Below are 25212 nucleotides of genomic sequence, written 5' to 3' on the forward strand. Positions count from 1 at the left end.
TGATTTGTGAAAACTAAATTAGATTAAATTTTCATATATGAAATTGCAAAAATTAAAGTTCATGTATGAATCAAAATCTATATATAATTTTAATATCTATCTCTAATTTATATATCAAACTGTTTAATTCTTTTCACTTTATCATAAGGTTTTAAATACTAAAATAATAAGGAAGGGTGACTAAAACCTAAAAGTGGACTAAAGCATTGCAAGTTTAGGAAGAATCATGTGAACAAACCCCATTTCAATTTTTTGGTTGATTTGTTGTGAATAAGTTATAGTGGATTTATATCTTGCTCCACTACTTTGATTGAATGGATAGGATGGGGGAAAAATCATATATTTGTTCCTTTTCTTAAAGTAATTTGTTTTTTTTTAATTTATTTTATTGACCAGTGCAGCTTATTGTATAACTACTGCACCCAAAACTTATTAATAGAGTAATTTATTTTTATTAATAGTACAATTTTTTACGCTTTTTTCACTCTAAATCCACATTAATATCTAATTATCCATCCATGCATGGCAAAGCGAGGAAAAAAACCGAAAAACAGGTAACCAAGAGACATACACTCTAAATCCCACCTTAATATCTAATTATCCATCCAGGCATGGCAAAGCGAGGAACAAAAGCTGAAAAACAGGTAACTAAGACATTCTCATAGCTTTCATGGGAAAAGACAAGGTTTCATCAATGATTTTAAAATCGGATCGGTAGTTAAATTGATGAAGCTACTGATTCGATTAAAAATATATAATAAAAAAAAACTTAAAAACAAACTGTTAAATTGCCGGTTTAACTAGTCTGCACCAATTCCTGATTTATCCAATTCAATGCCATTCTCCGGATCAATACCGTGGCCGATCTAATCCGGTTCAGATGCTCCAAGTCATCTACTGACCTCAAAACAAAAGCAAGTTTTTCATAAGAGAATCAATCCCCCATGTGGATAGACGATAGACGATTAGGCATTGGTGGATATGTAAACATTAGCTATGCAAATCAATTATTGTGATTCCCCATCATGTTCCCTTAAGCTCAAATGGTACTATTTGGCTGTTGATGAATTGTTGCTTCCATTTTCTGCCATTATGCAATGCATATGGGGGGCTTGTCTTATCGACATAAACATGGACTGTAACTACGGAAAGTGGCACTATTTGCGCCTAGCGGCAAAAGGCATGGTTACTGGCCTTGCAGGATGTTTATTCAGATATATATATATATACACACACTTATACAGCTATGTACTGAATTAAAAAATCACAAATTCAAACAGAAACTAGAACAGCAATGGCAAAGAACAGAAGCAAAAGGAGAAAAGTAAAGGTGCAAGGTTCTGTAATTCCATAATTGCAAAGCAAACTTAAACATTCTAAACTGCTGATTTTTCAGCGTTGCCACCGTCACTCTAAGATAAAGCTCGAGCATGGGCAATACATCATATAGTAAATATAATCTCATAACTTACTTGTTACATGGAGTTTGGCTATATCAGTCGCTTGTTTCAAGCAGAAATGTAAAGTACCTCGGGTCCCTAAATATTGTGAGAGTCGAGGAAAATTTGAAAAAGAATTAGTGTAGGAAATTGATTGAAATAAGAAGGAAAAGGCAGAGCATAATACTAAATCTTGTCATGCAGGTTGACCACCAAGCCATGGGCATCATCGAGAAGCTTCCAGACATCCAGTCGTCCAGCCATACTATGGCATTCTCTCATTATCTCATCCATGCTGCTATACATCTCTATGATTAGCTTCCTCCTTTGCAAAACACAAGCTGCGATTGCATAAAGCAAAAGATCATCTGTAGGTGGAGCTCTAAGTCTCATCCTCCCCCAACTGGTCTTTGTAATACCAGCACGAATTGCTGCCTGGTCTGCCCAGACCACTTCCCAGAGGCAAAGAGTCTGCTCGAAGCTTAACTCCCTCCTGAAAAGAACTACAACCATTCTATACACAAAGAAGCAATCTTCTGCTTGAAGCTCCTCCAGGTGCCTATATAAATGACTATCCTTACACTTGATAATCTTGGACACGATGTTTAACTGTCTTCTAATGCCCACTTCATCAAGCCGGAAATTGTGACGAGCCTTTTTCATGAAACCTGCAAAGCACCAGAAGGCTTCAGAATCATCCTCTACCACTGAAATGATGGGAGAGAGCAGATCGCTCATTCCTTGGCAATAACCTATCTCGGGATCATAAAGGGTATAGGCCTCAAGTATAGCAACAAGACGAGCAGCATGATAAATCCTGCAGGGCTCTAGGTGATCATATTCCTTCAAGCCAACACTCTCAGCTAACTGGTATGCTTTCATTTCTGATACCAATGCCTGAGTTGAAGAGTAAGCAATCCATTCATCATTTGCCCTCACAGCATCAACACGGATGATTCTCTGCCATGTGGCAAAATCTTCATCCGCATGGGATTTTGACCTGCTTTTTATACGGGAGGCAGAGGAATTATCATCTTTATCAATATTATTTTCCTCTGTTATTTCTGAGGCAAAGAGGGGTATGTTTTCATCTTCATCAGAGGTATCGGAACCAGAGGATTCTGTCTCACCAGGAGAATCGTCTTCACAAGTAATTTCACTCTTATCAATACCTCCCTCCGAATCTGAGTCAGAAGATACAAGGGTCTGATGACTTTGGTCACGCGGAGGGCGATCAGAATCATCAACCATGGGACTTTCTCCCTTAGTTGACCTTCTACCACTAACCACATCCTCTAAGCCTGAAGAATCAACAACTTGACTTAAATCCTCACTGTCTTCATTGCAGTTGTTTCCAGCAGTTTCCTTAACCTTAGAGCTATTCTCAGAATCATCAACCATGGGACTTTCTCCCTCAGTTGACCTTCTACCACTAACCACATCCTCTAAGCCTGAAGAATCAACAACTTGACTTAAATCCTCACTGTCTTCATTGCAGTAGTTTCCAGCAGTTTCCTTAACCGTAGAGCTATTCTCAATACGTTTAAGAATTTGGCGGCACCATTTCCGCAATCTTTCAAACTCTTTTCTGCATCAGAAAGAAGTAGCCAAATAAAATCCCTCCAAAAAAAGAAGGAAAAATAAAAGATAGAAAGAACAAAAACAGGAAGAAGGTAACAGAAACAAAGAATTGCTGATGAACCTTTTCTGTCTTCTAATGGAGTCTCTTTCTTCCTTTGAACTGTTGAGGTCATATCTGTTAAGCATGCAGACATCACAGTTAGTTGGTGTAACTGGTCATTTATGACCTGATACGTGGTTAATATGACAAATAACTACAAATGGATAAAAAACTAAAGCAGCAAGGAAACAAGCCTAAAATAGATCCTTGGCGCAGACAAATCAAATAAATGCACTAAACACTCCATTTTCCCTTCTCTTACTTCCAAAGTGACTAACAACTAACAAGATAAAATTTGTTTAAACATCCATCTACAGAAGAATCATTGAGACAATGAAAAGTCTGTAAAGCACCAAGATATGATAGAAAGATCATACAATGATTCATTAGAAAAAAAAAAGAATTAGGAAACTAGCCAGTAATTGGAAAGGAACAATTTAACCTTGAGGTTTAAGAGTTCCAAGAAGCAGAAAGGACTATTTGAGTCAAAGTATAAAGTGGTACATAAAGAGTAAAAGTATATGAATCTTACACTCCAAGGAGGAATGGCCATACCTCTGCTCTAATACTTGGATCAACACCCTGCATTCAAAATGAAAAGAATGATACCTCAAACAGCAATAACATATCCCTAAAACAGACTAAACCAGATGGAAGAGAAGGCAAATAAGCCTGAAACAAGATTAATAACATACTCCACTTCGAACTTTCTTCAGAAACTTGACACCACCATCACCAAGTTTCCCATCCAGCGTGAATAAACTTTTCCATTGTTTAGGTTGAAGGGCATATTTTCTTTTTCTAAGGGCCCAGGGTGATTTCAGGCTACCCCTACAGAAAGAAACAAAATTACTGATGCAATAAATAGGAATAGCAATTAATAGCATTTTGGATAAATTCATAAAATAACAGGTATAATTTTTTGTTAGCGCTTGATCTATGAAAAACACTCTATATGTCTATACACTTAAAAGAAATGAAATGCATCACATGAAACAAAATTTGTAAAACACCCAACAGAGCAATGCTAATAGCTGTGTAGATACAAAGAAGATAATCTATGTAGAAGACTAAAGGCAAGTAAGCGAAAAATCTCAACTACTTCTGCAAATAGAAATGAGTGCAAGAGTAATTGCAATCACTAACAGGGTGTGTAACTGTTGGAAACAAAGATGAGAACAAACAACAATCACAATTCAACCGCAACAACTAAATGTCCTAATGAACAGCTATGATAAAGTGCCATTAACATATGAACCAAAACTGTAACATTATACTCCAATGTCTATTTCGAATTTCACTCAGCAATTCAATTCTGAAGCTGAAAGGGACCTTCACTGCAACCGAAAAATGAAAAGGAGCACAACAACAGAGCTAAAGAGTTACAGCTTTAAAATAATAATCACATTCAGAACCTCTTGAGAGAGGATGAGCAGATGAGATTGGAATCGAACTCTTATAAAAGAACCTATGAATCATGACGGTGATGATATTAATTCGACTATTTTATGGTGGAGATCTAAGAACCAAAAAAATAAAAGAAAGAAAACTAAAGGGGATAAGTATTCGACGATCAGTCGGAAGAAGAATGACGATGGAGATGACAATGAAGAATAAGTATTCGACACCGTGATGTCGATGATGATGATGATGGCGATGGTCGACGAAGATGTGTGACTTCGCCATAGGATTCTCAATTAACGGCTTACCAAACGGAAATGCTATTTATCTATTCCGTAAGCATATCGAAATCTAAATAAATTCCCTAATTAACAATTTTTATTTTTAAAAAAAAATCAATCTAAGTACCCTATGCCGCGTAATCACGAACGCGATTGGAACAATAACAAAGCTATAATTTACGAGGACATAGCATTTATTTTTCCTTACCTTCGAGAATAAACGATGGTAGCAGCGAGAGCGATACCGGCCATGGCAGTGACGGCGATGGCTATGCCAGAAGGCGAAACCACAGAGTAATAAGACCAGAAGCCGCCGCCGCCACCACCGCCGGCGGTGCTAGCTTCCGCGAATAAGATCCATTTTCGTAAACCTTCAATGCCGTCGCCGGTTGAGAAAAATAGCATGAAAATGGCGATGTACGGGAAAACGACGGTTAAGTCCAAGCTGAAATCTCGATTTGAATTTTGCCTTCCCTTTTGCTTCTTCTTCTCCCTATCGGCAACGCGGATAAAAGCATTAACCATCACCAAACGGAGGAACCGCTTCGGTCTTTTTTTCTCTCTGCAATTTTTATTTGTTTGATTTTTTTGGTTGATTATATAATTATTATTACTATTATTATTCAATTGAAAGCTTGTGCTCTCTTTATCATGAAAACGCAGTAACTATAATATAATAAGGATATCTTTTTTTGTCTCCCATTTTTTGACTGTGTGAACGGGAGAAAGGGATGGTGAGGGTTCGTAAAAAAGCAGATGGCAATTTTGAAATTTCAGATTTCACGGTTGGGCAAATTCGGGTCGAACCATGTTTCCTAATTTTGCCCATATTGGGTCATAGATCTGGTATACCAATTAGGCCTTGAATTTTATAAAATTGGACGGCCGGGCCTGGTCATAATTCATATTTAATATTTAAATATTATTTTATTTAAACTTAGGGTAAACTACTCTCAATATCGCTAAACTTTAGTAAGTTTATATTTTAGTTACTTAACTTCAAAAAATGATATAAAACGGTTATTGAACAGTTTAAAAGTTTTCATTTAAGTCACATGGTTGTTAAAATCACAATGTCAAAAAAAGATTTTATTCGCATCACCTGCACCAATCAAAAGCTCTCATTCGTTTTCTATTTCACCATTTGGTTTTTCATGAAACATTTTTTAACATCACGAAAAATCTAAGCAACTTTCTTTTTCGATCTCCAGCATTAACCATCAGATCGACTTGGATCTAGTGACTCAAAAACTCAATGACTAAATAAAATTTTTTGAATAGTTTAGTGACTTAATTGAAATTTTTTGAACAATTCAATGATCATTTTATAACTTTTTGAAGTTGAATAACCAAAATATAAACTTACTAATAATTTATGAACCTTAGGTGTAGTTCTCCCATCAATACATGGCGTAATATCCATGTCATTCATCACCGCGATCTAGAGCGTAGAGGTAATGTTATAAAATCATATTCCGCATTATATTTTTTTACTCGACATCTATCATTTTTATCCCTTAATGTAAGTCTTGGTCCTTGAACTTGGTAAGTAGAATCACATTGGTCCCTAAACTTTTTTTTATCTACTTTGACCTCTAAATTTGAAAATCGTTATTCATTTTTGTTAATGATAGTGAAAAAAAATGGGGATAATATAACTTTTGGCCACTTAACTCGGCAAGTAGGTACACATTAGCCCTTGCCCTTAAACTTGACAATTAGGTTCGTTTTGGTACCTATGCTTTTTCTTGGTACACTTTGACACTTGAACTTAACAACTACGTCGATTTTGATCCATGGACTTGAAAAACCTAAAAGTTTGATGATGTGGCACAAACTTTTTTAGATTATGAATTTTTAATTATTTATTTAAGTACTATTGGTTCGATGATCGAACTGGTTGAATCGAGAATCAAAATGAATTTAAATAAATTACAATTTTCACGTTCAAGGTGAAAACAGATAAAAAAAATTCAGTAACCAATATAAACCTACTTACCAAATTTAGGAGCGAAGGTTACATTATCCTTTTCTTAATTTGCTTAATGTTCAATCTTTTTAATTCCCCCGTTTCTACCATTTTTTTATAGTTTTAAGAAAACTTAAAGAGCAAAACAGAAACAAGTTGTCTAAAGTATATCAACATCATCACTACGTAAAATCCATTGCCTTTTTCAGAAAATCCCAATTTGTAAGAAAAAAAATCAACCACATTCACCAAATTAATCAGATTTATTTCTATAAATAAAAATCTGGATAAAAATTTATGTGAAATATATATTTATTAAAATTTATATAATATATGAATGAATCATTACTTGAAAAGATAAAAGGTTTAAAGATTAGAGTTAATTTATCGTTAAATATTTTAGTTTAATTTTAATATTTAATTTGATATTTTAGTTTAGTTTCGATATTTATTTTAATATCCAAAACAACTAAATTCAATATTAAAATTATATTTAGATATTAAAGAATGAACTAAAAATTATGAAAAGCTTGTTTCTCCATAAACACCCTAAAATAGCAGTCGTCTGGTAGTTGAACTACTCCATAAACAAAACCAGTAATCAGCTCAACTTCCAGCCAACTCTATACCTAAGTTTCTCCGCCATAGCTTCTCATATATATATATATATATATACAATCCATACTCACATCACCATAACCAATCCTTTCCCTCAAAAAATAAACCTTAAAGAAAAACACATCACATATTCACGCATCAGAAAAAAAAATGGCTACCAACAATAACAACACTAAGGAAGACGACCGGCGAGCTGGGGCGGAGATCGTTTACGGCGCAGAAGATTGTTACCGTCACTCCGTCGAGTTGCTACAAGAACTGGGGTTCCCTAAAGGCGTGCTTCCGTTGAAAGACCTGGAAGAATGCGGGCGGGTTAGAGAAACCGGGTTCGTTTGGATGAAACAAAAGGCACCTTACGAGCATTTCTTTGAAGGGACGAACAGCCGGGTGAGTTACTCGAAGGAGGTCACAGCGTACGTTGAGAAGTTCAAGATGAAGAAGATGACTGGTGTTAAGAGTAAACAGGTTTTCTTATGGGTGCCGATCACTGAGATGAGTATCGAAGACGGTTCCGGTGACAAAATATACTTTAAAACTCCGATGGGGATTGGGAAATCTTTTCCGGCAACGGCGTTTATGATAGAGGAGGAGAAGAATAAGTATTTGGAGGACAAAAAAAGTGATGATTGAAAATTATATATATTTACCGGTTGGATACAAAATAAACGATTTATTTTTATCAGTACTTGTAATTTTTATTTTTTATGATCTGTTTTATTTGTGAAAGGCGCATTGAGATGGGGCCAAGTCATTGTGTTTTCACTTGAAAAAAAAACTTTTATTTGTAGGTATAATCTTTTATTTGCCACTCCAATTTTATAAAAACTAATTATTATCTATTTAATTTTTAAAACTTTTTATCCTTAAACTTTTATTTTCTGTTAAATCATTCAAAATAAATGAAAAGTTAACATTTTTGATTTTGTTGACGTGGTATACGCATGCATTGTCGGTATATGACAAATAAATATTTAATTAATTTTAAAATTTTTAAAATCATTAAAATCATTTTAAAAGAATAAAAATATTTTGAATATATTTAAATTTTTAAAATTTAATTAAAGGATGACATGGCAATCCACGTATAAGAAACGTTAATTTTTCCATATATTTTGTGTGATTTTAAAAAATACAAGTTTAAGGGTTAAAAAGATAAAAAATTAAATCAATGATTAAAATATATATATATATTTTTTGTAAAGTTTGAGAGTCAAAAATTTATTATTCCTTTATTTATTACAATTGTGTTTTCCAGTTTGAAGCATAGAGAAAGCTACAGTTGAACTGATAAGGTTGAATACGATTTTCATTGAATAAATACAATAATTCTTTTATAAAATGAGGAGGAAATATTTTGTAATTGACCTTAATAACCAATAATTAAAAGTAAATACGATTTTGATGCGTATGAAGATTGAGAAAGTCTTATATAAGATATTTGATGTATATCAATTCAAATAAAAGGATTCAATCGGTTTAAAAGTAAATAGTTTAATAGTAGTAAAAGTAAAAATAAAAATCGACACAAAAATATTGATATTTGAACATGTTTTTAATTAGTTTATAATTTTATAATATCATTAGGTTTTTTTTATAATATTACTATTTTTTAAAGTTATATTTGTAATACTCCACCTCTGATCCGATCGTCAGATCTAAGAATACGAGTTGTCACATTCGTTACCGAAATAATTAATATTTTATTTCAATATCTAATAGACAAGTCATACAAACAATCTTATTTTCAAAACTTAATAAAACATAATATTTATTCAAAATCTGATTATAAACGAGCTTACGAAAGCTGTTATGAACACCGTAATAAACAAAGGACTAAAACGTAATATCACGACTTTGGGAAATGAAAACATGGTTCCGTGACCTTAACTAAGGTGAGTCGCCACTTTGAAGACAGGAAGTTGACATCACAACTTCAACCAGTGAATATAGCGACCTTACAAATAGGAGACTCAATGTCACAACCTCAACAGGGGAGAGTCGCAACTATGGTAATAGAGGCTTAATGTCACAACACCAAGAGAAAGATGTCGCGACTATAAAGGTAATTTTGCATCATATGCCTCAAACCTGCCAAACATTAATACCAAATTGTCTAAATGACCAAACAACTCAACTTATCACAAATTAGACTCGAGCATCGTAAGCATTTACTTAACATACAAGTAATGTTCTAATTTCAATTCATAGCATCACACAACTTGATTAAGCAAACTTATTATTATACCATCAAATAAACATATATACATTCAAATGATAAAGCATTGCTACCATTAGCACCGAAATATCAAAATGGACCTAAAAGCAACTCAAAACCTTAAGTTTGTGCCATTTGTTATAACTTGACTAAATGTGTTGATACAGGTAGTTCTTTGATACGTTTATTTAGATTCCCACCGACTTTGGTCATGAACTTGTTGTGAAGAGATCGCAACATGTCTATTTCCTCTTGATTATAGTTTTATTTATAGTAATGGCTTAATGTTGTCTTTTTCTACCAAAAAAAAAAAAAGAAACCTTAAGTTCATGCCATTTGTTATAACATGATAAACCTATACAAACTTTTTGAGTCGAGAGCAGAATTTGTATGCTGTCAATAACTTCAAAACTTCAAGATCTACAATACTTGCGTACGAAAATAAATAAACTGTACGTTGAGCTATAAACCTCTGTGGTGCTATCATGATTTAAACCAATAGTCAAAGCAACATATCCATACAATCTATATGTGATTCAACTATCAACTAAATTAATTTACATTTCACGTCTCACATAATTATTTTCTACATTTTTTAATAACAATATTAATTAATAAATAAAATTATAAAAATAAATCGAATTGTAATAAAGAAGCTAAAATCAAATTATTGTGATAATCTTGTAATAATGTATTTATAAAAATAAATGAAGCTAATGTTATTTAAATTGAACTAGAATAATCGGTCATATTGCTTGAATTAAAAATCTATCAAAAAGGATTAGATTGATTAATCTATAAATATTTCTAAAATAGATTTTTATTATTTTTAATAATTTATTTAATTAAACTAATTAAATAAAAAATTGATAGTATGATTAATTCAACTATAATAAAATAATCCTATAATAATCTTTTTATTTGATATCGTAACTAGAATCTAGAAAGAACGTTGTATTATATTAAATGTGGGGGCGCGTGTGGATATATATGCAACGCACACAATAGCAAAACAGACCGCGTCTAGTTCTGGTCCCATCACTGGTGGATACACTCCCCTCGTTTTCAACATCCATCCCACATGGCCAAACTCTCTTCGGGCCCCACCTTCCCTATCTCCATTTCCCGCCACACATATCACCACCGGGTCACCGCCTGCCACGTCGCCACTCCCACCACCACAACTACCATCCCATTCGCCGATCTCCACCCATCACTGGAGGTCATAGGGGGAGCTCGCAACCGCTTCCTCCCAGCTCTCCACTCCACCCTCCGCCATTCCTATGACCCTTTCCCCTTCATCGCTTGGAACCCACACGTCGAGACCATCTTCGCTTCCTTTTTCCGTTCCATTCCCGACGTCAGGTTACGCCGTGAATGTCTCCGTACCCAAGACGGAGGTGCCGTCGCACTCGACTGGGTCGCCGGCGACCAGTACCAACTCCCTCCTGATTCTCCGATCCTCATTTTAATGGTAACACGAAAAATGCTACTAGCAAATCATGTCATCCAAGAAACTTGGAAGCTTTATTTTGACTTATTTTTTTTCTCCATTTTGCAGCCGGGTTTGACTGGAGGAAGTGAGAATTCATATCCTAGACATATGTTAACTAAGGCAAGAAGTAAAGGGTGGCGCGTTGTGGTTTTCAATAGCCGTGGCTGTGGCAATAGTCCAGTCACCACTCCTCAAGTAATGATTCTTTTCTGCTGCTTCGTAAAAAAGATTTGAGAGCTCGGGTTTTTTTTTTTTAATTACGTATATATGTTTATACGTGCAGTTCTATTCAGCTTCGTTTGTTGGGGACATGCGTGAAGTAGTGGAACATGTTAGTGGTATATACCCAGAAGCTAATTTGTATGCTGCTGCTTGGTCTCTTGGTGCAAATATTCTTGTTCGGTATCTTGGTGATGTAAGATGGCAACAAAAATCCCCCCCCCCCCTCACACACACGTATATATATATATAAATGTTTAAATACTCTTTGTGATGAAACTTTTTTTTTTTTTTGCTTTAGATTGTTACATTTGATGTGATCAGTAGAAATGTTTTTGCATTTTTCACTACTTATATTCAAAATTTATAATCTTGTGTCTTATTGAGGTAGCTGCGGTTGTTCACTTTTAGCTCGTCCGAGTGTATGCATTTCATGATTTTTTTACTGGAATTTCATTCTTTCAGAATGGATTCCTCACTTGGATTTCAGATTAGGGAGGATTGTCTTAATGATTCTTGATTGAGCATTCATTTGGAAACTCCACCCATCCAACCAGAGTAAAATATGTTGTTCGTACTCCAGTGTGAGTATTAGATATTGTTGACGGAATCGGCTTCTTCAAGAAAAACCTTAAAAGTGTCTTTCGCCGTGCAGCCAACCAAACCCCCAACAATCGAAGATATTGTCTCTATTCTAGAGTTTTGTCTCCTATACTTTGCCGAGAGTCAGCATGCCATGAGCGGCTACCCTAAAGGCTTGGTCCGGGAGTGTCTTGACCATATGTGAGTAGCTACTTGCCAAGGGGATGTGAGCATCTCACCCTGGTGGAATTCGAACGGCTGATCTATGGCATATAAGTTACTTGTTGAGGAAGATGGTTCACTTGGGCTACACCCACGTACGCTTGAGGCACTTCCATCTTTGTGAACTAGACCTTCAGGGCACTTCCATCTTTGTGAACTCGCCAAGTGGATGTGAGCATCTCACCCTGGTGGAATTCGAACGCCTGATCTATGGCATATAAGTCACTTGTTGAGGAAGATGGTTCACTTGGGCTACACCCACGTACGCTTGAGACACTTCCATCTTTGTGAACTAGACCTTCAGGGCACTTCCATCTTTGTGAACTCGCCAAGGGGATGTGAGCATCTCACCCTGGTGGAATTCGAACGCCTGATCTATGGCATATAAGTCACTTGTTGAGGAAGATGGTTCACTTGGGCTACACCCACGTGCGCTTGAGGCACTTCCATCTTTGTGAACTAGACCTTCAGGGCAGCCGCTCACGGTAAGTTGGCTCTTGGCAAAATACAGGAGACAAAGACAATACATTCGATTGTTGGAATCCGATTGGTTACTCGACAAACAGTACTTCAAAAATTTCTCTCAAAAGAGCCAATCCCTCAACACATGATTGTTCAACTGTTTCCGTGCTTTTGGGAGTCAATCATTTCCCATACCCGTATCTAAAAATGCGTAAAACACAAGCAGTTGAAGAAAAACAAATGAATCAGAACAACATAGGTGACAGATTACAGTTAGTTTACCCTCTGTCTTGTCATGTTGAAGTTGACACTAATTTATGCTTTGAATTGTTGCTTTTAATCTGATTTTCCCACCGGTTTTAGAATATGAAAATTCTCTACTTCATCTGTTCCTTTGATTGCAGGAATCTCATGCATGCCCTCTTTCTGGTGCTGTCTCATTATGCAATCCATTCAATTTGGTCTATGCTTTTGAGGAATTCACCAAGGGCTTTAACCGAGTTTATGACAAAGCGCTTGCTAGATCCATCCGTAATATATTCAAGAGGTACTTCTCTAAAACATGCTTTTGTTTGGTTTCCGCTTTTATCAACTCGATATCCCGGTTTCCACAGTTTCACTTCAATCTCTGTGTTCTACAGGCATATTCTCCTATTCGAAGATATTGGGGGTGAATATAACATTCCCTTGGCCTTAAATGCACGACAAGTTAGGGACTTCGATGAAGGATTAACACGAGGTATGCTCGTAACTGCGATTAGGGAGTCTAACGAAACATGGTTTGCTTATATCTCTCTTTGCTAGCTTGCAGTTTCCTTCGGTTTTAAGTCATTGGACGAGTACTACTATAAGGCGAGCTGTTTTCATTCCATAAAACATGTTCAAGTACCATTGCTCTGTATCCAGGTGATATATATTGTTCAATATCATCTCCATTAAGTTGTTATTTCTATGACATACATTACACATTCCGACTCAGGGCACAAGACATTCGATGCCTTTACTTTAATCATCCGTTCTTGTTGCTCGTCTTTAAACTAGAAGTTTGCGTTTTTGTTCGGTTCCGAAAGGTATGTTCAAAAAGGAAATTTCGATAACAACATTCGACTTATGTTTTAAAAATGTGTATTGCAGGCTGCAAATGATCCAATTTCACCGGCTAGGGCAATTCCTCGGGAAGAAATCGAGGTAGGTTGATAGCTCTTTACGTTATCGAGCTATGTGTTCTGCAGTTTTCTAACTTGATCATTTAAGCATTCTCATGGAATGGACCAAACATGTACACAAACCTCCATTTTATCGTGTCCCTTTTCGCGATATCCGGTTGGTCAAGGCTTGAATCGAGTTATTCCCTCTCGTTGCTATGGACATTATATATTACATTCGAACACGAAACAGATTGGCTGTGAATTCATATTGAAGAATGTAATCCTGCAGATAACAATATTGAAGTTGACATATACTCTTGGTTCTTAAACACTATTTCTAATGAAAATGCATGGTTGTTGTCTCAGGCAAACCGGAACTGCTTGTTAATAGTGACACCCAAAGGTGGGCATTTAGGTTGGGTTGCAGGTGCTGAGGCCCCGTTAGGAGGTCCATGGACCGATCCCGTGGTGATGGATTTTCTCGAGCATTTAGAAAGAGGTACACATAAAACTGTTGAGTCTTCTAATGGCCCATTAACTGCTACTTCAAAGAACTTGCATCATGCAGAAGTATAGCATGCAAATCATACACGAATTCTGATATATTATTACCGATTCGATTATAACGATTAAGTTTCGATGTAACATAGCTGATTCTTTATATCGAACTAGTGTAAGCTGTTCTATCAATGGCTGAAAATTGTATCCTAAGGGACTTGTATGATGATGATGATGGTTGATTTGGGCTATGAATTCCATTTGGGGATCAAATGAATGATAAAAGTTCCACTTTCAATGGATCTTTTATGTGGAATGTTGAACCACCTTGTACCATATAGTGTTGCAGCAAAATGAGTTACAGCTCGGTTTATGCAGTTATCCTTAAAAAGTGATATTTAAGGAGTTCCGATATTTAAGCTCTTCATTTGCCAAGTACCCTACTCTTTTTCAAGGTTGATCTTTGAAATTATCCAGTTTTAGATTTCCTTTTTGGGTAGAATCAAGGTATTTTAAAGGCGATGAAGCTAGTTTTTCAGGGTTTGTGGTTATCCCTTTTAATAATATTATTTTTAGTATTTGAACTCGAGTTTTCTTTCTAAGAATCCGAGGTGCTTTACTACTGCACCCAATGCAACTAAACTATTAGTAAATTTACATTTCAGACACTCAACTTCAAAAAGTTACAAAATGGTTATTGAACTATTCGAAAGTTTTCATTTAAGTTACTGAACTATTCAAAAAAAATTATTTAGGTCCCTATTAAATTTTTTTCTAAAAGGAAAAGTCCAGCTAGCGAGCTCCAAGAGGCGATTTGATGATCGGTACAGTGGATCAGTAGTCATTGATGAGTAGAAAACATATCTTAGATCCAAGTCGATTTGATGGTTAATATCATAAATCAGAGAAGAAAACTGTTTGAATTTTGGTTTGCAGATGCATTGTAACATCCTCAAAACCTCATTGGTCGTAAATAATATGAGATAAAATCTTAGTGAAATAAGGTATAAGATCAAATAAAATAAAAGTTGCAAGAAATCAAAAGAGAGTTAAATCAAGAAGCATGACATGATGTATAATTGATTTCTCGATAAAATGAGAAAAATATATAAAGATGATAAAATAGAATATTGAGGAGTATTAAAAATAATAATAATAATTAAGAAGTAGGTTTTAGTATATTGATTTAAAGTAAGGACTAAATCGTAAATATGTGAAAAGTTTTTAGCTCAAGTGTAAATATTCAAAATTTAGGGGATCAAAGTGGAAAAAAGAAAGTTGAAAGACCAAAAGTGAAAATAATCCAATTTAATATGATATAGAATTGGCATGCAGGGACCAAACTGAATAGGTGAAAAATTGTGAAGGACTAAATCGTAATTTTACCAAATTAAGTGATAATTCAAGGATGAAATTTTAAAAGATCATAAATAGCAAAATGGTCAATTAGAAGGAGAGAGAACTCTAGAAGGCAATGATGATGTTAGAGATATTTTGAAAATATTTTATAATTATTTAATTAGATAAATATTACTTTGTTAATATTTTAATGAGATATTTTACTAATATTTTATTATAAACAGTTAGTATAAAAGGAGAGAAAGATGAAGAAAGAAAAAGAAGAAGAGAATCCTCCCATCTTTCCAACGTGAGTGAGGGGGAGAGAAGAAGAAAACTTTGTTGTCTTTACTATTTGGTCCTTCTACAAAAAAATCCACCATTTTCACCTAGAATTTCAAGGAATTTTCATAATCACCAAGAGAGAAAAGTGATAAGGAGACTATGAAGAACAAGAAAATCACCTTGGATTCAAGAAAATGGAAGTTGGAGGAGAGAGAAAATTATAGCTTTTTTAATTAATTTATATGCTAAACAAAAACTTTTTAATCATAACTTTAAACAAGTCTCGATAGGTTTTTAATTAATTTTTTGTCGATTTCTTCCAAATCTCCTCAAGTTCCCTGGCGAATTCTTTTTGTCGACCAACAACGATGGTGATGTGATCTTTGTTTTCGACAACCTTAACTCGAGCACGAGGGATTCGTCTTTGAACATTGTAGCTACATTCGAGCGGGATGACTTCGTCATCCTCGCCATGGAACACAGTGACGTCGCAGCTCAACCTGTCCCGGATGATGTCCAAATACCGATCGAGCTTTCCGGAGGTGCCGAAAATAACGTTGTGAAGTGTATGCCATGAGGCTATATGGGTGTGTCGGATGAACCCTTCAAGCAAGAAAGTCCTAATCCTGGTAAAACAACATTAATAATTAATTAATAGTTGCAATAAAAAAGGCATAATGATAAACTAGTCCTCAATTTTATAATTTTTTTATCAATTTAGTCATTATTCTTTAAATTTTATAAAAATATAAAAAACTCAAAACTCAGAAAAAATATAAAAAGTTCATAAAAATTCATGAAGTACGCATAGATTACCATGTTTAAAAATTAATATTTCAGTCAGTATTTTTATTTAGAAAAATCAATTTGATTTTTTTAAAAGTTAATGATTAAATTTAACTCTTTTAAAAAATTAAAAGTCAAATTTAACTAAAAAATAAAGACTAAATTGATAAAAAAATATAAATATTAGAAGTTAAATTTAATATTATACCTATAAAGAAAAAGCATTAAAAGTGAATAGACAAGGGTAGATGATGACTCAGTAGCATAAATTAATGAATTTTCATGTGTAGAGAGAGACAGGGGACGGCAGAAACCCTAATAAATGAAAATGAACCAAATTAATTTCTTGCATTAAAACGTTTGTCCCCGTCAACTTGTGACTTTAATTTGAAGGTTGGACTGAAAAAACCTTAAATTTAATTTTGGTGAGTTGAGTTTGAGTTAAATTCGAATATATTAATACTTAATTTCGTAATTATTTTTTACATTAAATATGATTAATTTAATTTTTGTATAAATTTAAATTTAAATTTTAATCGAATTCAATTAGATTTTAAGTTGAACTCAAGAATTTTATGTCACTCGACTAAGCGCGAATAAACATAAAAGGGACCGTTTTGAGCAGTTGCCATTAAAAGCAATGAACTTCTGGACTAGAAAGATTTTTGCATATAAGGGGCAAAAGTGAAGTACAAGCAGAAATTGACTAATTTCTTACCTAAATTTATTTGGACGGTGAGATTGTAGCTAAAGGTGAGTACTGCTCCACGTGTAGGGTAGCTATGGTAGGTTAAATGAGGTTGGTTGGATGGAAATTTATGGGTTTATCATCCAATTTTTCATTTTTTTTAATTGAAGCTTTAAAAAATAGAGTTTTTAATTTGTTTTAAAGTTTAATGCCGATGCTTTAATTGGGAAATAGAAAAGATAAAAATAATAAATTCAAATCACATGTTGAATGTGACCATTATCCAAAATGTTAGAGGCAAATCATTGATGGACAAAATTTTCCAAATTCGACCAGATTTGATTGATGGGAATGATTTGATTCATATTTTTATAAGAGATTATATTTAATAAATTAATAAATAATTTTAAAATTAACGTAAAAATTATATTTTTTTATTTGTATCGTTTTATCACTCATTAATGAAGGGATGTTCGGAAATTCAAACGACGGAAATTATTGAGTAAAAGTACCAAGTAGACTCTTATACCAATAGTTAGATTTTGTTTTATTTTGTTTTGTTTTTTAATAAAAAATAGGTAAACTAGTCATTGTATATTAGATTAAAGAGCAAAATGAAGTTAAAAATTTCATCTATTTGTACTGTTAAAAATTGGCATGGATGATGAAATAACCAAATAGCAACACATATTGTGCCACATGTACCTCATGTTGAGTTACAATGACCAATTTTTAACAGAAAAACCAATTGGCTCTTTGATCTAACATACACGGACTAATTTGTCCATTTTTTGAGTAGAGATGGTAAAATGTAATTCGACTCCTAGTACAAGCCTCCATGGTACTTTTACTGAAATTATTGTTACCTGTTTCCAGTAATTATTTTGATGAGAAAATCCCACAACCGATGATTCTTGCATAAGACCAACGAAACCGTTCGAGCGATGTACTGATACCAACCGCCAACGGAAGCACAAAACGCCATCGGTGGCCACACTCGTCGCGGCGCCACTCGTCTCATGACATATTGCGTCGCGGATTCACCTTTCGGGACTGGATAATATGGCTGCCATTATACAATTTCACAAACATATTTTTCTCAAACGATTGCAAATGGTAAAAAAAATAATGAAGAGTAAACTACACACCTAAGGTGATTAAACTATTAGTAAGTTTATGTTTTGGTAATTCAATTTCAATAAGTTAAAAAAAGGTCATTAAACTAGTCGAAAATTTTCATATAAGTTTCCATTAAAGTCACTAATGTATAATGGCTTAAATGAAAATTTTCGAATAGTTTAATGATCATTTTGTAACTTTTTGAAGTTGAATGACTAAAATATAAATTTACTAATAGTTTAATGACTTTGAGTGTAATTTACTCTTAAATGAAAAACAAAGAATATTATATATATATATATATATATATATATATAATTACCGGTGCTAACAGCGTGAGGGACTTGACCGATTCCGGGTGTTTAACGGCAATAGCAAGTGCCAAAATGCAGCCTAATGAATGTGCCACAATGTGAAAAGATCGAACACCATAACCTTCGAGTACCGATTTTTCGATCATGTCGACATGTTCTCGCAAAGTATAAAGCGAATCGTTCGGCTTAGGACTCCTCCCAAAACCCAGTAAATCAACAGCCAATAACCTGTAAATCGATTTAGCTTTGCTTGAAAAATTTGGGAACAAAGTTTCAGTCCAAAATGCTGATGATGAAACAAAGCCATGGATGAACACCACATCTTCCTTTGCTTGATCTGATATCACAAAAATACAAAGCGTTAATCACATTTAATATAAGCTAATCTTTTATTATATTTGAATCTGGAATAGATATATATATATACCTTTTGGACCGTCGGATTTAACAAAGAGGGTACGTTTAGTGGAATAAGTCCATGAATTGCAGAACTGACAATCACAATCGGACCAACGAGTAATGGGGTATAAATACTGCCCTATCATTCTTCCTTGAAGCAGTTTAACAATGGTGGAGTTAATGGTGATCGTTGATCTTGTTGGTTTTTTCTTCTCCGTTGATTTTGTGATGGTGATGGTGTCGAATGTGAGTTTTTTGAGCTGGTTCGAGACTTCTGTTACGAATGAAGGACGTGAATAAAGTGTGTCTGAAATTTCTTCTAACTGGAACTTGGTTGAACTGAGATAAACAACTTCGGACTCGGTTTCGCCTTGTTCCGAAACAATGATTTTGCCGCTACCATCTAGGGTTGCCGCCGAGTAAGAACCAGGGTTCTTCCATTCAGATTCAATGCAGAAATCAAGGACTTTGTAAACAAAACATAGAACAAAATCAAGTATGTCAAGGAAACAAAACACGATGAAACTAAGAACTATGTTCAGAACGCTTCCTATTAATGTTAAAACATGTCTGGTTTTACACATTACAGAGAACTCCATGGGAGAAAAAAAGACAAAGAAAAAGACCAAAAAGAAAACAAGAAAGATGAACAATGTCTTGTTTGTTAACTTGAAAGGCAAAAACGATGGAAATTAACATATATTTATATGGGGGGTATTTAGTAGTAGGTCTAATAAGTGTTTTTTGAAAAAAAATCCGCCATGGTCGACATTGGCTTGACCTTTTATAAACACAGAGAAGTACACTTTTGAATGAAAATGGAAGCGTGTGAGAGACAATGAAAGAGAGACGGAGCAAAAGACCAAACACAATAACAGGTGTGGATAAATGGGTTCATTGTTTCATTTTAAAACATCATTTGCAGGCCAAAAAATTTAATAAAAAGAAAGTAGTTGGTGGTTGAGGATGAAGAACTTTAACTGTTTCAAATTCTTCCCTTCTTGCCAAATACTTGGTTTAAGCTTTCTTCCCCATGCCTTGCGCATACAATGATGTTCTTTATATTGGATGGAACCTTTTTTTCTTATAAGAAATTTGGATTTCACAATTTATAGTATATTTTTATTTGTAAATTTAAAGAACAATAAGGTAATGACACAAGGTTTTAATGGGTGGTAGGTATATCACGTAGATTTATGTTAACGTAGGTATATAATTACGTAATTTTATTATTTTATTATTTTTTATATTTATAATTTTAAAGGTTTAAATCAAGTCTTTATTATTATTTTTTGGTTAAATTGTAATTTTATCATTATAAATTTAAAATTTTAAAGAGTTTAAATGAAAATTTTCTATTTTAGGGATTGAGGTCACCCTAAAATTTTCTATTTTAGGGGGTTGAGGTCCTTGCTAGACCCTAAAATTTTCCATTTTAGGGGATTCGTCATTGTTTATAAGTTTATTAAATATTTAATGAGAATTTGATTTAAGTGTAAAATTAAGTTTTTGAAAAATTTGAGATTTGTTGAGAAGATTATTTCTTTGAGAGAAATATTTGTAATGTTGGGTTGTTTCTAGCAAACGACTCTTTTAAAAGGAATTTTTGTAATATTATCTATTGAAACACAAATCAAATCGTTAACAATGTCAATGTATTATTTCTATGTTAAAGTTTTGTCTCTTCTTCTGTCGAGAGTTGTGTACAGCTCATGAAGAAGATTCTCCATTAAGTTTAAGTAAACTATGTATAGTTTTTAAAGGGAAACGTCTCCTTTATGTTTAAATATGTGTAAATTTCTCTTCAATTTATATTTTATAGGTTTAAATTCCCCAATTTTTTCAAACTCAATTAAGTTGGTTCAAACCTCTACATTTCATATTCAAAACTAAATTTTTATGTTTTGTGTGAATATAATGTAATCTAATATATATATATATATATATATATATATATATATATATAAGAATCATATTATCAAATAAAAATCAATTAATTTTCAATTCCATTAATGGTGAGCAGGAGGCTAGTAGGGCTTGGCCTCTGAAATGTAAAATCACTATATTAACCCTTTAAGTTTTATAAAATTTTAATTTATTAAAAGGTAAAATTACACTTTGACTCCTCAAAATAATAAAATTTTGATTTAATCTTTTAAAATTATAAAAATATAAATTATTCAAATTATATAAAAATATAAAATTTAATTCTTCTCACGATTAATCAAACTTATTTGTATTTTATCCCTTCATTCACAAGGTTTACAACTCATCTCTAGTCCCTCGTAGTCCCTTTGGGAGTGTCATTAATTATGTTAGGCTTTTTTCTTAATATATTTTTTATGTTGATTTTGCTTAAATGCAATATCAAGAAATAAAATAATTCTTTACATAATATAAGAATAATTGATCTCTGTTTAAAATAATTATTTACATATTGAAATCTGTTAAAATAAAATTCCCTTTAAAAAGATTTTTAAATAAAATGACTTCTTTTATTATTTTAATAAATAATATTTTTCCGAAAAATTAATTTAACTGAAAACATGGGTTTTGTTAATTATATGAAATCATTAATTTTAACTCTCGAACAAATTAAATCGACTAATTAATGAAGATTCCAAGTATACCTCAAAGGTGCAAATCACCAAGTCAATAGCGATATTTGAGATGAGTTACCATTGAATTATGGGCGGTACGAGTGCGTTGCAATTGCATGAAAATATAAGAAAGTGGCACTATCATATCTTTAATATTGTTTACAAACCCTAACTACAACTTTGAAGATTTCATCCAATTAAATGAATTATTAGGTTAAAAATCCAACAATTATAACTAAATATTAATAACCTCACAATCCATAAACATTAAACTCGAGAGTTATTAGTATTTAATAATTAATTATGTTTAAATAAAATAAAAATATTTATATGTTTTTATTTTATTTTATCAAATTATGGTTTTGGCTATCAAAATGACAAAGAATTCCGTAAAGCCCTTTTAAATTTTAGAAAATTAAAATTAGAATAATAATAAAATTGTATTTCACCCCAAAATTTTTTATTCAATTTTATCCTAAAACAATTTTCTTTAAATTAATTTTTAGCGATTTCTTACACATTTTAAACAATTGATCTCGTTTGTTTAGCAATTTCTTACTTTTTTAGTTATTGGTTGGAGCTATCCGATTTTTAAATTTTAACATACCCATTTTTCCTGTTTTTCTTAATTACATAAATAATGTGAAATTATCGGATTTTTCTTATATAATACTTAAAATTATCCATAATTCCTTTTCAAGGATCTTAAATATAAGGATAAACGTTATTTAACATATTTAAATTCACGTCTTTTATAATAATAATAATATCAACACTAATCGAATTAAGACTTAATTATCTAAATTCGTTACTTAAATCTCAAACTAATAAAGTTGGACAAATGGCAAATGAAGATGGTTCCTATCTAAGTCAATAGCGACATGGTGACATGCTTTACTTTTGGATTTTGGGCGGCCAGGGTGCGATCCATGCAAGGAAAATATAAGAAAAATGACACTATCATATCTATAGTGCTTAAAACATTACGGGTAAATTATATTATTAATCACCTAATTATTTGTAAATTATTTTTGTCACTTAATTATAAAAAATTATGAAATGGTCACTCAATTATTAGTAAATTTCTTGTTTTGTCACTTAAATATGATAAGTTACAAAATGATCACTTAACTATTTAATTTTGTCTTTTTTTATCACCAATTGGCTAATGATGATAGCTTTTAAATTTGACATAATATTAATTTTAATCCTCAATATTTATACATTGTGTCAAATAATCTTGATTATAAATTGACATACTAACAATTTTAGAGTCTTAAATTTTAGATTTTAGGTTTTGGTTTTTGAGTTTTACTGATTTAAAATTTTGAGTTTAAAATTATGGATTTGATGTTTTTTCCTTAAAATATTATATTATTCTAAACTTTATTTTAACAGTATGGTTTCCACCACGCTTCGCGTTGGGTTAATGATTTCTTGACTAAATTGTAGTTTTGTACTCTTTGAATATTTGGAATTTAATCTCCATACTTTTATTTTCAAGAATTTAGTCTCTCTACTTTTGGACTTAAAAATTTAGGTCTATTTGTTAACACTGTTATAATTCTTTTATATTGGTGTGGCATTTTGAAAAAAATAAAATAAACTTGGTATCCATGTAACAAAAAATAGCATTGTAACCAAGTTTGGATTTAATAAAGAATTTTAACAGTGCTAATGAGTCTTAAAAATTCACATCATGATGTTAATTAGAGTAAAATAATTAGACTAACTAATGTCATTATAAAAGTTGATGTTTCAACAAATATAATAATTTAAAAATATTTTTAGTGTATTTGCCAAAAGAATCAAATCTATGGATTTTCTTTCTCGTCATTCGTATCAGAGCTAGTTTTGTATGAGTTTTCCACTATTCTTGAATCTTCAACAAGGGCCATTGTAACACCCCCAACCCATATCTCTCGCCGGAACCGGGTTACAGAGCATTACCGGAGTTTACAGATCAAACAGACAGAAATTTCAAACATTTCATATCATCAAAACAATTAGTCATCAAAGCATCATTTTAATCCAAATTATAAACATACCAAATCCAAATCAATTTGCCTAGTTCATGAGTACTTAAACATAGAATTAAATTCACATGCACCTATCTAGATTTAGTTCAATTTATCATGCCATAATATGGCTTCAAAAACAAACACATATTTATATGTATAAAACCAACTAAAATTAAACTTACAACCTCATTTACAATCAAACCACAAAATAACTATTATTTAGACACCCTAGGTACATGCTGACACAAAGGATAAACATCACCACATTTGAGTTCGGGATCGTTGTTGGATGCTGAATCGGCGATCAAAAGTTAAGTACCTAACCTGTGCACGGGAAACAAAACCGTACGCTGAGTAAAACTCAATGGTATTTCTATAATCCAAATATTTAAAGATAAGAAATTACAAATATACAATTGAAATATAAACACATGTTAATATTTAATTATTACAACAACCATATTATATTTCATTTGTTTCAAAAATATCTCAATTCTCATACTTGCTATATAAATAGATTTTCACAATTTATTTCACATTTCATTATACAATTGCAATATTCATTCCATAGTCATTTCATGAGTATATAACTCATATATTCCATATATTTGCAACATATTTCACATTCTATTTTCAATTCACTATTTCAATTTCATTTCTCATACCATACCATTTTAATATCAATTATAAAACTTTATTATTCATTTACCCCTATTAACACGACTCGGACTCGGACGGATACACAGATCCAACCAAAACACACCAATTTGGTACCCAGTACCTCATCGGATAATTCGAAGTAATAAGTTGACACCCAGTGTCTCATCCGCTAAACTGAAGTAAATTGGCACCTAGTGCCTCATCGAATTAATCCGAAGACACCCAGTGTCTAATCGACTCGAAGTAGAAGAAATCTTGAACTCTTCCAATCCTATGTCATGCCATCTATATCCGACTCAGCCCGATACAATTAATAGGGTTTCAATTCACTTTTCAAAAACAACCAATATTCATTTCAATTCAAATAATCAATATATTCAATATATATATACAAATTCAATCAATATAAATTCAATAAATTCATCACATACTAAATCAATCCATTTCAATTGCAAAACACAAAAATTCTCACCTCAACACTTACCATATACATTAAATTGAATTATAACAATTAACAACTAAATTCGGATTATAAAAATACAAACTAGAAATTTCGAGCTATTCTACGTCGACTTTATCTTTCGCCTTTTTAGTCGAGGATTCCGGTACGACATTAGCTACAGAATTAAAACAATTAAAATTCATCAATACAATACAATTCAATTTCATATTGCATATTTCAATTTTTACTCAACATTTGCCTAAATTCCAATTTAGTCCATAAATTGAGACTAATTTTATTTCTTCACAATCAATTCTATATTTTCATTCA

At 32.6% G+C, this 25212-nt stretch overlaps 4 protein-coding genes across 4 annotated transcripts; 2 read left to right on the forward strand and 2 right to left on the reverse strand.

The window, feature by feature from the left end:
* Window positions 1-1319: 1319 nt before the first annotated feature.
* On the reverse strand, window positions 1320-5434 carry LOC105801880 (rab GTPase-activating protein 22). The gene is made up of 5 exons (XM_012633218.2): window positions 5011-5434; window positions 3816-3951; window positions 3653-3702; window positions 3142-3195; window positions 1320-3027 (listed from the first exon to the last, which is right to left on the reverse strand). The coding sequence occupies exons 1-5, from the start codon at window positions 5325-5327 to the stop codon at window positions 1626-1628; spliced, it is 1959 nt and encodes a 652-aa protein (XP_012488672.1). The 5' UTR covers window positions 5328-5434; the 3' UTR covers window positions 1320-1625.
* Window positions 5435-7450: 2016 nt separating this feature from the next.
* On the forward strand, window positions 7451-8183 carry LOC105801879 (uncharacterized). The gene has a single exon (XM_012633216.2). It carries the CDS (start codon window positions 7540-7542, stop codon window positions 8017-8019), a length of 480 nt encoding a protein of 159 aa, XP_012488670.1. The 5' UTR covers window positions 7451-7539; the 3' UTR covers window positions 8020-8183.
* Window positions 8184-10594: 2411 nt separating this feature from the next.
* On the forward strand, window positions 10595-14528 carry LOC105801878 (embryogenesis-associated protein EMB8). Its single transcript, XM_012633215.2, has 8 exons — window positions 10595-11078; window positions 11166-11294; window positions 11383-11514; window positions 12989-13131; window positions 13226-13323; window positions 13396-13490; window positions 13719-13772; window positions 14099-14528. The coding sequence occupies exons 1-8, from the start codon at window positions 10686-10688 to the stop codon at window positions 14306-14308; spliced, it is 1254 nt and encodes a 417-aa protein (XP_012488669.1). The 5' UTR covers window positions 10595-10685; the 3' UTR covers window positions 14309-14528.
* Window positions 14529-15890: 1362 nt separating this feature from the next.
* Window positions 15891-20226, reverse strand: LOC105801876 (probable lysophospholipase BODYGUARD 1). The gene is made up of 4 exons (XM_012633214.2): window positions 19188-20226; window positions 18769-19097; window positions 18194-18393; window positions 15891-16479 (listed from the first exon to the last, which is right to left on the reverse strand). Exons 1-4 carry the CDS (start codon window positions 19756-19758, stop codon window positions 16152-16154), a joined length of 1428 nt encoding a protein of 475 aa, XP_012488668.1. The 5' UTR covers window positions 19759-20226; the 3' UTR covers window positions 15891-16151.
* Window positions 20227-25212: the final 4986 nt, after the last annotated feature.

Source organism: Gossypium raimondii, chromosome 11 (assembly GCF_025698545.1).
Source record: "Gossypium raimondii isolate GPD5lz chromosome 11, ASM2569854v1, whole genome shotgun sequence".
NCBI classification, from domain to species: Eukaryota; Viridiplantae; Streptophyta; class Magnoliopsida; order Malvales; family Malvaceae; genus Gossypium; species Gossypium raimondii.

What these genes read in the sequence shown, in the direction of transcription:
- LOC105801876 (XM_012633214.2), bottom strand. Translation starts at nt 19,758, where the DNA reads ATGGAGTTCTCTGTAATGTGTAAAACCAGACATGTTTTAACATTAATA. An exon ending in TAAATCCGACGGTCCAAAAG is followed by an intron (nt 19,098 to 19,187) that starts GTATATATATAT and finishes TTGTGATATCAG; the next exon opens with ATCAAGCAAAGGAAGATGTG. An exon ending in CCCTCACGCTGTTAGCACCG is followed by an intron (nt 18,394 to 18,768) that starts GTAATTATATAT and finishes GTATAATGGCAG; the next exon opens with CCATATTATCCAGTCCCGAA.
- LOC105801880 (XM_012633218.2), bottom strand. Translation starts at nt 5,327, where the DNA reads ATGGTTAATGCTTTTATCCGCGTTGCCGATAGGGAGAAGAAGAAGCAA. An exon ending in TGAAGAAAGTTCGAAGTGGA is followed by an intron (nt 3,703 to 3,815) that starts GTATGTTATTAA and finishes TTTTGAATGCAG; the next exon opens with GGTGTTGATCCAAGTATTAG. An exon ending in TGGCCATTCCTCCTTGGAGT is followed by an intron (nt 3,196 to 3,652) that starts GTAAGATTCATA and finishes CATGCTTAACAG; the next exon opens with ATATGACCTCAACAGTTCAA.
- LOC105801879 (XM_012633216.2), top strand. Translation starts at nt 7,540, where the DNA reads ATGGCTACCAACAATAACAACACTAAGGAAGACGACCGGCGAGCTGGG.
- LOC105801878 (XM_012633215.2), top strand. Translation starts at nt 10,686, where the DNA reads ATGGCCAAACTCTCTTCGGGCCCCACCTTCCCTATCTCCATTTCCCGC. An exon ending in GTCCAGTCACCACTCCTCAA is followed by an intron (nt 11,295 to 11,382) that starts GTAATGATTCTT and finishes TTATACGTGCAG; the next exon opens with TTCTATTCAGCTTCGTTTGT. An exon ending in TTCCTCGGGAAGAAATCGAG is followed by an intron (nt 13,773 to 14,098) that starts GTAGGTTGATAG and finishes TTGTTGTCTCAG; the next exon opens with GCAAACCGGAACTGCTTGTT.